General features: G+C 48.5%; 1 protein-coding gene across 14 annotated transcripts in view; it reads right to left on the bottom strand.

The window, feature by feature from the left end:
• macf1a (microtubule actin crosslinking factor 1a) overlaps nt 1-13,547 on the bottom strand; it is a 164,970-nt gene that overhangs the window by 91,939 nt on the left and 59,484 nt on the right. For all 14 annotated transcript variants that reach the window (XM_079748815.1, XM_079748828.1, XM_079748823.1 and 11 more), the window contains exons 6-21: nt 9,380-9,546; nt 8,777-8,889; nt 8,324-8,430; nt 7,876-7,995; nt 7,016-7,111; nt 6,506-6,633; nt 5,937-6,030; nt 5,200-5,354; nt 4,575-4,860; nt 4,249-4,377; nt 4,048-4,125; nt 3,200-3,361; nt 2,438-2,542; nt 1,997-2,092; nt 1,404-1,529; nt 3-155 (exon numbers count right to left, since the gene is read on the bottom strand). In XM_079748815.1, the coding sequence (XP_079604941.1) occupies nt 3-155; nt 1,404-1,529; nt 1,997-2,092; nt 2,438-2,542; nt 3,200-3,361; nt 4,048-4,125; nt 4,249-4,377; nt 4,575-4,860; nt 5,200-5,354; nt 5,937-6,030; nt 6,506-6,633; nt 7,016-7,111; nt 7,876-7,995; nt 8,324-8,430; nt 8,777-8,889; nt 9,380-9,546 (2,115 nt within the window). The remainder of the gene's footprint in view (nt 1-2; nt 156-1,403; nt 1,530-1,996; nt 2,093-2,437; nt 2,543-3,199; nt 3,362-4,047; nt 4,126-4,248; nt 4,378-4,574; nt 4,861-5,199; nt 5,355-5,936; nt 6,031-6,505; nt 6,634-7,015; nt 7,112-7,875; nt 7,996-8,323; nt 8,431-8,776; nt 8,890-9,379; nt 9,547-13,547) is intronic.

Raw genomic sequence — 13,547 nt, 5'->3', positions numbered from 1 at the left:
ACCTCTATCTGTCGGTAGTCACAGATGGCTCTGATGGGCGTGGCGGCTCCCAGAGGGGTGTCGGTGCTGCGTGGGCGGAGCTGGACCACCGCTTTGGCCCGCCCCACCAGGCTGGCCACAGACCTGCGGTACTCTATCAGCTGCTCTTTCTCCTCCTGTAGGGCACGAGTCATTGGTCAGCGGGACTGTCCATCACCCCGTTATGTTAATGTTTTCACAGACAGATGAGGAAGTCAGGTAGTGAATACAGCGGTCCTTTTATTTCCGAATATTATGAATGCTAATTTTATAACATATCCCACCATTTCATATTTAAAAAAATACAATTTTCAGGCCTGAGGCATAACAAGCCATCACATCAGGAAATAGATGAAAAAGGAGATTTGATTTCGTAACACGGAAAGGAACGATAACTAGGAGAGGAAAGAGTAGTGACAGGCCAGCTTCACCCCTGCTGAGCAGAGAAGAGATTGGTTCCCTTCCTGAACTTGATTTACCGAGCGGTACAGAGGTGAGAGGGGCGGCCTCCGGAGAGAGCTAGAACCCAACCGACTGGAAACGTCATTAACTGCAGCTGAAGGCCTCCCTATGTGTCTGCACACGTATGCTCACAAACACACCTCTGAGGGATGTGCTCGGGCTACTGGCCCGTATCACTGCTCATATTTGTTCCGGCAACCATCTGCTCTGAGCCACAATGTGTGTGTGTGTTTGTGTGTGTTTGTATTTGTTCAATGTGTATGTGTGTGCGTGTGCGTGTGTGTGCACGCATGTGTGTGTGTGTATGTTTGTTTGTTTATGGAAAATGTGTGCGTGGGAGAAAGTGTTTGTGTTTGTGTGAGTGCAGGCATCCATGCATGTGTTTGTTTGTGCGATGCGATTAATTAAGACACCACAGGGGGCATGATTCAGCGAGAATCCTCCAGCACAAGAGATTACCTCCCATCCTATCGCCATGGCTACCAGAGACAAACAGGCCTATCAGCCCGTGTTCTTTATAACCCAACAGTAAGCTAATACTTTCTGAGGCAGAACGAAGATTCAGGAGCTGCAGCTACATCATGCTATGCAGAGAGTTGCAATCAGTGCTGGTCTACAAAAAAATCTTTAAAAACTTCAATATCATTTCAGATGAACCTCAACGCTCACTTTCAACCAGCTCGTCATTAAAGAAGCTCTAGAAACGTCTGTGAAGGATTTATTGCTGTATTCTTATGTATTCATAAGAAGTTCAATGGAAACTCCAAAGGCTGGCTTTGCACAGCAGTCGATACCACAGATCTGAAGGCAGCGGGGTAAGGCGAGACGTGCACAGCATGAGAATAGTTTTTCCCCAGAAGTTCTCTGATGATCATTGAACAGCCCTTGAACGTAAGAGTAGGAAAGAAAACCGCAGGACGTACCATAGAGTCTTGCAGCAGGTCCTCCAGTTTGCCCAGTCTGCTGTTGCGGTCACACGTGTACTGTCTCTTGATGGTGTCCTGCAGCTGACGCAGGTACGACTCACAGTCGCGCACCTCATTCATAAACTGGGGAAAGAATACACACACAAATAAGCGCAGACAGTAAGAGAGACTCGCAGAGAGTTAACATATGACAAAATCATATGATGTATAGTATATTTTGTTTCTGGTATCAAGACACTATGGTCTTAAAGCCTCTTAGCACATAAGCAGCGGTATGTGGCATAGAGCCTATTGCCCTGGGCTGGGGCCTATTGCCCTGGGCTGGGGCCTATTGCCCTGGGCTGGTGGCTATTGCCCTGGGCTGAGGCCTATTGCCCTGGGTTGGTGCCTATTGCCCTGGGCTGGGGCCTATTGCCCTGGGTTGGTGCCTATTGCCCTGGGCTGGGGCCTATTGCCCTGGGCTGGGGCCTAGTGCCCTGGGCTGACGCCTATTGCCCTGGGTTGGTGCCTATTGCCCTGGGCTGGGGCCTATTGCCCTGGGCTTGGGCCTGTTGCCCTGGGCTGGGGCCTATTGCCCTGGGCTGTCCTACCTGGAAGTAGGCGGCGTTGTCTTTGAGATGCTGCTCGACGCACACACACAGCTGTCTCACCCACTGCCACTGGGTCTGCAGGGCCGCGCTGTACGCCTGGGGGACAGACAGACAGACAGACATACAGATGAAGAATAGTCCAAGAGTGCCCAAATGTGCTTGCTGGATCACATGTGGTACCACAAAAGTGTGTGCACCCATATCAAAATAACAGGGAAAAAACACAATGAATAATAGATGTTTCAATGCCAAGTGTCTAAATCCGTTGCTACAAAAGCTTTTGGAGATTTCAATATGAAGGTTGTTAATTTCCACTTTGGGAATAAAGTAGGATTTATATTCACTCTGACTTATGCACACAATATTAGACCCGACCCTGTGCGTGAAGGTCACCATCTCGTGAACCCAGCAGAGGGGGTGGCTGTTGCTAGGCAACCTCACCTCTACAGTCTGTTTGGCGGGGTGGTTCTCCTGACAGAGGCGGTCGCCTGTTTCCTGGAGCACTTGCATCATGTCCTGTTTCTCGTCCAGCTCCGACCTCATTTCCTGCCGGAGGGTGATTTAAGAGAGGGTGACCCGAGGGTAGGATAATGTTTGTGTGCTGCTGTTAAAGAGGGACAGGAAGCTCGTTATCTCTGCAAACAACATGGTCTGCATTTCTTTTTTATTAATATTTAATTTTAATATAAAAAATGCATGAGTGATGCATGAGTTAAAGACATTAGGCAAGCATGTAAGAGAAGGTAATTTCTTATAAATAAATACCCCAGAAACAAGACCACTTATTATTTTATTTCATGGGAGAGTTCATTAATTGTAAAGACCATTCGAACACCGTCCAACTGAGGATCATTACATTAAAGTATACGTTACTACAATGCACTTAATCAGTCTAAAACTACTATCTTAATTCTCTGCCTTTCCAAACCTCCTGTTCTCATCCTTTTACCCCCTTACACTATTTTCCAACCACAATACTTTAAACTACATGGACTTGGCATTGCAATGAGCCAACATCTCTATTCCACAGTGACGACCACACTCAATCACTGGAACAGCTGACCTTGAATCATCGCTTACGTCCACCCTCCACGCCTTCAGCCCTACACTCCTCTGCCCCCTCTACCCCTCCAGCCCTCCAGCCCTACACTCCTCTGCCCCCTCTACCCCTCTACCCCTCCACCCCTCCAGCCCTCCACTCACGGTGTAGAGCTCCCTCTTGGTGTCCAGGCTGGTGTTCCCGTGGCCCCAGTCGTAGGCCATCTCCTCCTCCTCCCGCTCGTTGAGCCAGATCAGCTCCTCCGTGCAGCGCGTCACGAACCCGTGCAGGCTCTCAAGGCTCCGCAGGCGCCATGACGATCGTTCCTACGGCAACGTACACACACACAAATAAATAACATGTTTGCGGTGAGCAAACCAGTGTCGGGGCCAGGGTCGGTGGAGAACAACGGATGAAAGGAACCTTCTGTCATTTTGTTTGTTTTTTTGTCATGTGTCATGTTTTAAGTCGTGGTGTTCCGGTTTGTTGCTCCGGTGTGTTGCGTGATTGGTATTTATATAGCCCTTGCGGTAAAGTGTATTAAATACATTGTGTGTGTGTGTATGTGCAGCATAGAACAGCAGTGTCAGATTGTTTAACACCCTCCATGGTCAGCATGTCACCCAATACTTAGCTGGACGAGATTCAATATCAAGAAGACAAACACACTCGCATATAACAGGCGTTAATTGTACACAGAGAATCACAGTCATAAAAAAGGTACAAAAACAGGATGTACAGAGAATGTGTTTATGAGACTTAAGAGATTAGAGCGGGTTCAAGAGAGGTGCAAACAAAGAGTTTGAGCGAGAATGTAGGAGAGCCAGTGAAAGTGATAGAGAAACAAAACAGGTGCATAATGCATGTATTTCATACATATATTTAAGGCCTTGTTCTCAAATAGGAAAGACAACCAAAAAGTAGTTTCTTCTATGATCCATCCATCAAACAAAGCAAAAGCACATGCCTTATATTTAACGAAATATTTGGTGGGAGTTTGTGTGGGACTGACCAGTAGTTTGCAGTATTGGTGCTCCAGCTTGGCCATGGTTTCACAGTAGCTGTTCTTGAAGTTCGGAGAGACTTTACCCTGGTGGACAAGAGTAGAAGAAGAAGAAGAGCTCAATAAAGACGAGTGCAGCCTGCGGAACACATTACATGGTGTGTCTGTGTGTGTGTGTGTGTTTGTGTGTGTGGTTGTGTGTGTGTGTACCTGGTAGTTGCGCGCCTCCTGTATGCTGCTCAGCAGCTCCTGCACAGCGGTGTGTATCTCGTTGTGCTCCTGGAGGTTGTTTTCCACCGAGGGGAGGTCTGCCCCCCACTCAGCCCCCTCAAGCAGATCCTGAAGAGAGAAAGAGACACACACACACACACAATTCACAGAAACCCTTGTGGTGGATGGGGATAATTCAAAAAGAAAAATGGTGCCAGTGGTCCTGAAATGGTTCCATCTTTAGTTCAGTGCAGCTTTAATTTAGTCAACGCAGCATTCCTTGAGCAAGTGCAGCTTTAATTTATCGGCTGCAGCTTGGGCTTCACCTGGGTCTCCTCCACCCATCCCAGCAGCTCATAGATGAACCTCAGGCTGCCCTCGTCCTCAGACGACGACATGGCCACCAGCTGGGAGCGGGCCATGGGTCTGCGGAGCAAGGCGGCCCCCACGGCCCCCACCGCGCCCAGCAGGGTCTGCCCCAGCGAGAGGCCCCGGTCGGCTGGCCTGGGGGCCGTCTGCTCCAGCAGGGACTGGGAGGAGAAGTGGCCCTTCCTGTAGACGCTGGAGCACTGCAGCCGGAGGGAGACCAGCTCCTCTTGTAGACCCGACACCCTGGGAATGGAGGGGCAGAGGCGGGTTAATGCTTGAAGTCAATGGAATGGATGGAAGCTGGCTATCAGAAGGTGTTTGTCGATTACTATCGCGTTTGCAGCACGATGAAGATCAATAGATAGAGCTCTCCCTAAATACGATGCAGGTAGTTCCCAAGGAAATACCTTTCACGACCATGAATCGATTTTCTTTTATTTGACAACAAAAAGAGTAAAATCCCCATAATTTTATTTTTTTCAACCAAGATACAAAAGACATCCATGCCTACAAGATATTGACATCTGCCGCCCCCACACGCCTCAGCCCCCGAGCCTCGGCCCTCCCTCCCTGACCGCCCACCTGGAGGCCAGCTGGTCCACCTGGTAGTAGCGCTCCTCTCGCAGCCCCCTGACGTCCTGGTTCAGCTGTCTGATGAGACCCTCACAGTCCTGCAGGTAGCAGGCCAGCTCGCCCTCACACTGGACCCCCTCCCCGCTCTCCACGCGGGACATGTCCTGCACACAACAGGAGGGGGGGGGGGGGGAGAATGCAACATTTTCCACCAATGGTCCCATTATGCTGATATAAAGCAGCCATTTACAATATGGCTGCTTTATATCAGCATCGGGAGACCGTCCTGAGCTTGTGAGTTGATGTACTGTTACTCTCTGCAGAACCATCTTCAAAATCATGACCAAGAAGGAGCAACAGTCGGACCAATATGAAAAATACTGGCAAATACGGACAATGTCGCATCTTTCGGGCAATCAAAACTGTTTTTCTCAAAAATAGAAGAGTTGTTTCAGGATGTACAGAAGTCTACACTGAAGGCTATTTTTCAGGAAAGAATAGGTTTTTGCTTTACCTCAAAAGGATTCGGCAAGTGCAAAGTGTTTTGAACAATGTAAGGCTGCGCCCATATTTGGAAATCAATTCCAGACCAGCCAACTGATATTCATTGCGAAAAGTGATGGGGAATATCAAGATGGTCTTATTAGGCTAGCTTTAACAGTGTAGAGTAAAAGCTGGGCATTGTGATGGGATGTCCGTTATGTTGAGTACTATTTATATATTGGTGTTTGTGTGTGTTGACTCACAGCTTGGAGAGTGTTTTTGGCCAGAGTGAGTTTCTCCTCACAGTCCAGAGCCGTGTTCTGGATCTTATTGGCCATCTGAAGCAGTAACTCCACCCTGTTTGACAGAACAGAAAACAAACAGACATACAGCAGTTAACGGATTCATCTAATTAATTTCATGCATGACTAGCTTTTGGCAGGCTTACAAAGCATTGTTCAGTAATTGTGTCTCGCACACACATTTGTAATCAATGTTAATGTCTATATAAATGATGTAGGATGTATGTGTGTGAAATGTTCAAAAATGCATGAGTGTTCCATTTCTTATTGAGTGTGTGTTTGTGATGATTTCATTTGTGTGATTCTTAAGGGTGTGTGTGTATGTTTGTGATGCTTTAGTATGATGCTTAAGTGCGTGCGGGTGTGTGTAATGCTTTAGTGTGTGTGTGTGTGTGTGTGTTTGTGTGCATGTGATGCACGTGTGTCTCTGTGTGTGTATGTGTGTCCCAATGTCTTACCGTGTGCATGTTACTATTCTATTGTGTGTGCTAATCTGGGGGCCGTGTGCATGCGTGTGCGTCTTTGTGTACCTGTCCACTGCAGGCCGCAGAGCCTTCTCCCTGTCCAGCATCTCCAGGATGAGTTTCCCCCACTCCACCTCCAACTCGTTGGGATGGATGCCCTGAGGGAGCTTGATACGACCAAACTCTATCCACACCTGGACACACACGCACAAGCACACGATCACAACAATGATTAGGTTAATCAGGGACCTCGCTGCCGCGTAGCCGTTGTCTTACACAAACAGACAGCTGATAAAAGCCATCAGCAACCATCATGTGTTTGCCCTTTAACATGACACAATGTTTCATGGATTTTTCTGCAGCTGGGAGGTGGGAACGCGCGGGGATCAATGACCTCACAAACCATAAAAGACAACTTATTGTCTCACACACACACACAAACACCTCTCGGCTCTGCCTCATGATCCACTGCAAGCCAAGCGCGTGGTGTGCCCCAGCTCCATTTCTCTAAATCCTTCTCAGCCCTCCCTCCCTACCTCCCTCCCTATGTCATTCCCTCCATTCCGGCTCTTTTACCTCGAGCAGTTTGTAGAGGTGCTCCACGCGGCTCTTCTCCATCTCCTTGATGGGGATCTCCGTCTCTTTGAAGTGGATGTACTGGTTATAAAGTGCCTGGAGGAACAGAAGGAGCGGAGGACACGGAGAAGAAGGAGGGAGAGTTAGAAAGAGAGTGGGGGGTGGGGTTGAAGAGTGGGAAGTATGGAGAGAGAAGCAGAAAGAGATGGAGGAGACGGTGAAGGGAGGTTATTGATGTTTTACCGGGGGTCAATATTAGAACGAACAGTGGTGGTGCGGCTCACACAGGAAATCATTAGCGTCGTTAACCCCTCTCTGACGAGATGCAAAAGCGGTGCTAGTAAACCTCCCCTCTGTCCCCTGGGACGGAAAAAACCTGCCTTTTCCTTGAATGTGTTTATTTACGTGAACGAAAAAAAGGGAAGTGAAGGGAAGTGGGAAGCCACAGCTGAAAACCGTAGCTTGGTTTGAGTAGTTGTTTTGAGTGGTTTACCGGTAAAGTAACGAAGATAATGTGCAAGGTTTGCTACTTTCCTTTTTAATTATTTATTAAGGCACTTTTACAGCGGCTCTTAAAATGGTGCCTTGTATTGAATACAGATAGGGTTGATAAAGGAGCTGATGGGGTTAGATGGTGATTACAGATACTGATCATTAACAAACAGATTGGGGTGAGGTGTATAGGTCAGTAATGCTGACAGGCGGACTGATGAGAATAGGCATCGAACCCAAAAACAAACCCGCGGGGAATCAAACAACTTAGCACCCCTTATTTATTCAAATTGGGACTCCCCAAATCTCAATAATACATTCAGAAGGCCCCAGTGGGCGGTGAGCTGGGTGGGATTAGACGGGCTCACCTTGAGTTCCACAGGGTTCTGGGGGAAGTTCTTGTCAGCCATGAGGGCCGTGTGCTTGCGGCTCCACTGCATCAGAGAGGAGAACCGGGTCTGGTACTCAGACCACCGCTGGTCCACCTCCTGATGGGACGGGGAACATTATTACTTTATTATTATTATTATTATTATTATTATTATTATTATTATTATTATTATTATTATTATTATTATTATTATACACACAAAAACAACTGCACAAGCACACCAGCAGAATAGTTGCTATCTCAATAAGATTAATTAAAAAAATATTTAAAATATTTAGTACAAATATATTTCTATTTTTAATTAAAAAGAAAGAACACATAAAAAGTGAGTTGATCATAAAATATCATATCATGAAGAAAAAGATGTAGACAAATTAAAGAGAGTCTGTCTAAAGTACAGAGGGCGGGGGGGCAGCGTGACGTACGTGGGCTGGGATGCCCTCCCCTCCCTCGGGGATCTTGGGGAAGGCGTCATAGATGGAGGCCACGTAGGTGATGACTGACTTCTCGTCCGGAGAGGAAACGTCCACGTCTGGAGGGGCGGGAGCAGCCAGGGTTAACAGCAGAAAAGACAGTGGAACACCTTAACGTTGTCATTACGGTTACTATAATGACTATCGCTAATAGCAGTAGTACTGTAGAGGAATCAAAATACAATCATCCAAAGTGTCTTACAAGTGGTGCTGAGAACAATCGAAAATTTGAATTATGTGATTACATTTATGCAATGATTATCATGTAATTAGGGTGTGCTTATTACGATGCGAAAAAGAGTACCAACTAGTTAGGCTATAACTGAACCAATCCTTGGCCAGTACATCAGTAAATCAGCCCCCCAGCCATGCAGTCAGCTGGACGAGCCAGAAACACAGCCTCACCCTCAGCGTCCAGCAGCCTGGTTACCCCTAGCGACTCTGCAATCTCAAACGCCTGCTCCAGGTTGTCACGGTTACTTTGGTGTGTCACCACCTCCATATCAATCAGGTCTGGCCTGGAGGGAGAAATATATAAACCAGATATCTGTGGGTGTCATATACATGTGTGTGTCTGTGTCTGTGTGTGTGGGTGTAAGTGTGTGGGTGTTTGTGTGTGTCAGTCATATGTGTGTGTGTGTCAGTGGCAGTGTGTGTGTGTGTGTGTGTGTGTGTTTGTGTCAGTCATGTGTGTGTGTCTGTGTCAGTGTCTGTCATATGTGTGTGTCTTTGTCAGTGTCAGTGTCTGTGGCAGTGTGTGTGTGGGTGTTTGTGTGTGTCAGTCATATGTGTGTGTGTCAGTCATATGTGTGTGTGTGTGTGTGTGTGAGTCATATGTGTGTGTGTGTGTCAGTCATATGTGTGTGTCAGTGTCTTTCATATGTGTGTGTCAGTGTGTGTGTGTGTGTGTGTGTGTGTGTGTGTGTGTGTGTGTGTGTGTGTGTGTGTGTGTGTGTGTGTGTGTGTGTGTGTGTGTGTGTGTGTGTGTTGTGTGTGTGCATCCCTCACCTGTATCGGTGCAGCAGGGCGTTGAAGAGGCGCCCGTTGCTCCAGGAGGAGGTGAAGTTGGAGCAGCGCAGGCCTGGGTAGCCCTCTGTGGCCTGCTGTGTCCATAGCAACAGCTTCTCCTTGGCCGTGAGGTCACCTGACTCCCCACTCACATAGATCTCCGAGATCTGGAGACCAGACAGACAGACAGACAGACAGACAGAGAGAGAGACAAGGAGAGACAGAGAGAGAAAAAGAAAGAGACAGAGACCATTTGTTAATATCCAGGTTAAATTCTTCAAAAAAGGACAACAACAATAAAAGCAATATTCATGAAATAAATAGTTTCGGGGATAGTTCTTTACAAAAATCCATTCCTACCCACACACACACACACATTGGTGATTCGTCTCTGTGGCACAAACTCTTATAGGTCTTCAGTCATTTTAATTCAACCTGTCGTCTCCGTTCATATACCTCATCCGTCTTCCTCGTCATCACCACAGTATGTGCGCCAATCCCCCCCCCCCCACAGTTTCTTCAGGACAACTATGTTATTAAGCACTCTGTACTACAGCTCATATTTCACTCCATTCATGTTTGCTCATTGAAGCAGCAGTATTAAAAAGCATAAAACAAACTGCTCTAGGTCCCTCTGCATGAACAGAATAGTTATCTTGACGTTGCTGTGTACTAGTAGAAGGAGCATGTAGCATTGTGTTTAAGCCAATGCTGCTTAGGTATAAAATACTCAATCGGGCTAATGCTACGGCTAAGCTTTTGACGGAGGCGAGGCCTACATGCAAGGCATAAATAACGTCATGCTCACGAGGATGATCCAATTATCCCTTCGCACCGGTTAACCTCCTGTGATAGGGACCTTAATATGCTACCGCGACGGCTTCATTGGTGAAGAGAAAGGGGTTGACATCTATATCCTGAAGAATGTGTAGCATGGAGAGGATATCTTCAGTTATAATACTCTATAGCATAACAATTAAGCGTCTTAAAAGCCAACTAGAATGATCTGATGTGTGTGCATCCCCCTCACACACACACACACACCACATGCTTAAAGTAGGCCTTGATACAAAGCAAAACATCTAAGACGCCCAGCAGTCCACCCCCCCCCCCAGGCAGTCCCCACTAACCCCCCCACGTGGGCTCTTTGAAGTACAGATCGTTGGGGGTTATTATGAAGACATGCATTGGGGCAGGGGGATAGACATGGGGAACTACAGCAAAGATGCAGAGGGGGGGGGATGGAGAGAATGGGGGTTTAATAGGAACAGACAGAGAAACATAATAATGTAATCACGGTTGGTTGTATTGTCTTGAACTGCATGTTTTCTTGAGTAATGTGAATTGATGAATTGAATTAGTGAATGAACGAGTGATGGATAGCTATATAGATTCAGATACACAGGGAGGAGTGGGTGGGTGCCTGGCCCGGATGGATGGATTAGAAGGGACAAATAGGGATGGGCCTGGGTGATGAATTGACAGCTGATGGATTGAAGGAGGGATACTAGATGGATGCGTGGATGGATGAACAGAAAGGTGGTAGAAAGGTGATGGAAGTCTGGACAGGGAGATTTGAATGCCATGTTTGGTGTGAGATAGACGTTCCCTGGGGGGAAAGTCACAGTAGCTAACCCGTTGATGTATGCGCATTTCAAATCGCTATTTATTCAGATGAGGAGATGCAACACACACACATTGCACACAAGAGTGTGAACATGTGATATATCAGGCCAAATCTCAATTAATCTATTTCCCGGCCGGTGTCAGAACTTTGCTAATGTGGCTCTGGTCCAAATTAAATCACTTTCACCACCTGGAGGGTTTATTTCCGGATTTCTATGAAAAATAACGCGTAGGTCCTCTCTATCCCTGCAACGTGATCGAATTGGTCTAGCACCAATCCCATTTGTTTTCTCTAGCGTGTGTGTAACCAATAGTTTGTTCAAGTGTGTATGCGCGCACGCGCATGTGTGTGTGTGTGTGTGTGAACATGGCTGGCTGCCTCCTTTTTCCATTACTCAGCAGCTGCTCGCCTGGCAGAGGGCTAAACAGCCTGTCTCATCGTCCTTAGCTGCACGCGTGACACAGCGTTTCTCTCTACACACACAGTAATGCACAACGCCTCTACTTCCTGTACAACGTAAGAGGAGATGATACACATAGTAACACACAAAACGCTTCTCTATTTCCTGTACAACTTAAAGAGAGACGCTACACACAGGGTAACACACAACACCTATCTGCTTCCTGTACAACCTAAGAGGAGACACTACAAACAGAGTAACGCACAACACCTCTGTACTTCCTGTACAACGTAAAGGGAGAGGCTACACACAGTAACACACAACACTTCTCTCCTGCACAGCCTCAGCCCCGGTCCACCTCCCTTATATACCCTCCCTAGTATTCTCCCACTGTACTGCAGTAGCTATCGCGGCTCATTCATCTTCAAGGTGAGCGTAGCATAAGAGCTGCACTATGTTACAACTCCATCGTTGAAATGCACTAGTTCAAAGAGAAACACTAATCCCTGGGCTTGTTGAGCAATGGGGTTGAGGGTTTTTCATAAAAGTGATGGAAGCGAGGGTAATGTTTTGCAGTGCAGGTTTAAACCAAGCACACCGTTTTTCTAATCCCAGGCACCAACAGAGTATACACACCAACTCGTCATTCACTCGTCACTCACTAATGCACACTGTCAGCCACGGGTGAGGGAGAGATGAAGGGACGGGGGAACAAGGGCATCAGAAATAGAGGAGAGAGAGATAGAGAGGAGAGAGACAGAGAGAGACACACAGACAGACAGACAGAGAAAAGGCGAGACAGATTAGGAGAGAGACAGAGTGAGAGACAGAGAGAGGAGGAGAGAGGAGGAGTGAGAAAGTGAGAGGAGGAGAGAGACAGAGTGAGAGACAGATAGGAGGAGAGAGAATGGGGTGACAGTCTGTGTTGGGTTGATTAGCCTCTGGGGAGAGGGACAGGAAGGGAAGGGGGGTAGAACCGTCTGCATTGATGATAAGGGAGTAAGCACACGCGTTGAACAAAGACAGCATGACAACCACACGGTCTTGGGGCTTTATCACAGGCTGAAACGGAGGAAACCCAAAAATATCTTGGAGGAAAGAAATGAAGAAAGAAAAAGAAAGAAAGAAAGAAAGAAAGAAAGAAAGAAAGAAAGAAAGAAAGAAATCATATTATCAGTAAAAACCTATAATGAGAAAGAAAGAGAGAGAGAGCAAGGTTGGTAGCTGTTTCCAGACCTGTGGCAGGTGTTTAACAGGTGCCTGCTGTATTGGAGACAGAGGACTCTCAATCATGGAGTCCACTCTCTCCGAGGAGCTGCTGGTGTTGAGGCCTCCCCAGTCCGTCTGACTGGGCGTGGTGCCCCCCCAGTCCGTCTGACTGGGCGTGGTGCCCCCAGTGCCTGGGGAAGTCAACGGCAGGTCGCTGGCGTAGCCCGACTCCAGCAACGAAGTACCCCCTAGCCTGCCTAGCGGAGTGTCCAGGTCAAACTGCTGAGCAGCGGTCTTAGTTTCCCGATTCCCTGTTTGATGTGCAGAAACTGCCTGACCGGGGTCGGCCATTTTGGCCATGCCGTCATCGTCCTCGGAGAGCTGCACGGTGAGGACGTTCCCCGTGACGGGGGATGGGGCGGGGGGCTCCGCCCGGACCTCCACCCCGTCGACGTCTCCCCTCCACACGGGGGATCCGTAGTCGCTGGGGTAGACAGTCCGCACCACGCACAGCTTCCCATCGGCCTCCCGGATGTGGATGACCCCCTTACGCTCCCTCTCCAAGGCCGTCTGGGCCCCGCCGAGACCCGCGGTGCCCCCGGTCCGGTCCCCGCCCATCCCTCCAGCCTCCTTCACCTCCTGCTGCTGTCCCGCTCTCCCCTTTTTCTCCTTCTTGGGTCGGAGGATCCAAGGTTTCTCCAGGACCCCCTGGACCTTCTCCTTGACTCGGCACACCCTGCCGCCCCCCGGGGTGGTGCTCCCCAGGGGGGTCTTGCCGGTGGTGTTGGCGGTGCCCAGGGCCAGGCTGGCAGAAGGGGCCCTGGTGGTGGGGGTCTGGCCTGGGAGGCTGGAGAGCTCCACGATGGCGCTGACGGTGTCCTCCTGGCCCGGGAGGCAGAAGACCCCCCTCCACGCCGGGCTTGGTTTGGGGG

This window comes from Pollachius pollachius (genome assembly GCF_949987615.1).
Source record: "Pollachius pollachius genome assembly, chromosome: 13".
Lineage (NCBI taxonomy): Eukaryota > Metazoa > Chordata > Actinopteri > Gadiformes > Gadidae > Pollachius > Pollachius pollachius.
This window is presented reverse-complemented; position numbering and strand designations above follow the sequence as displayed.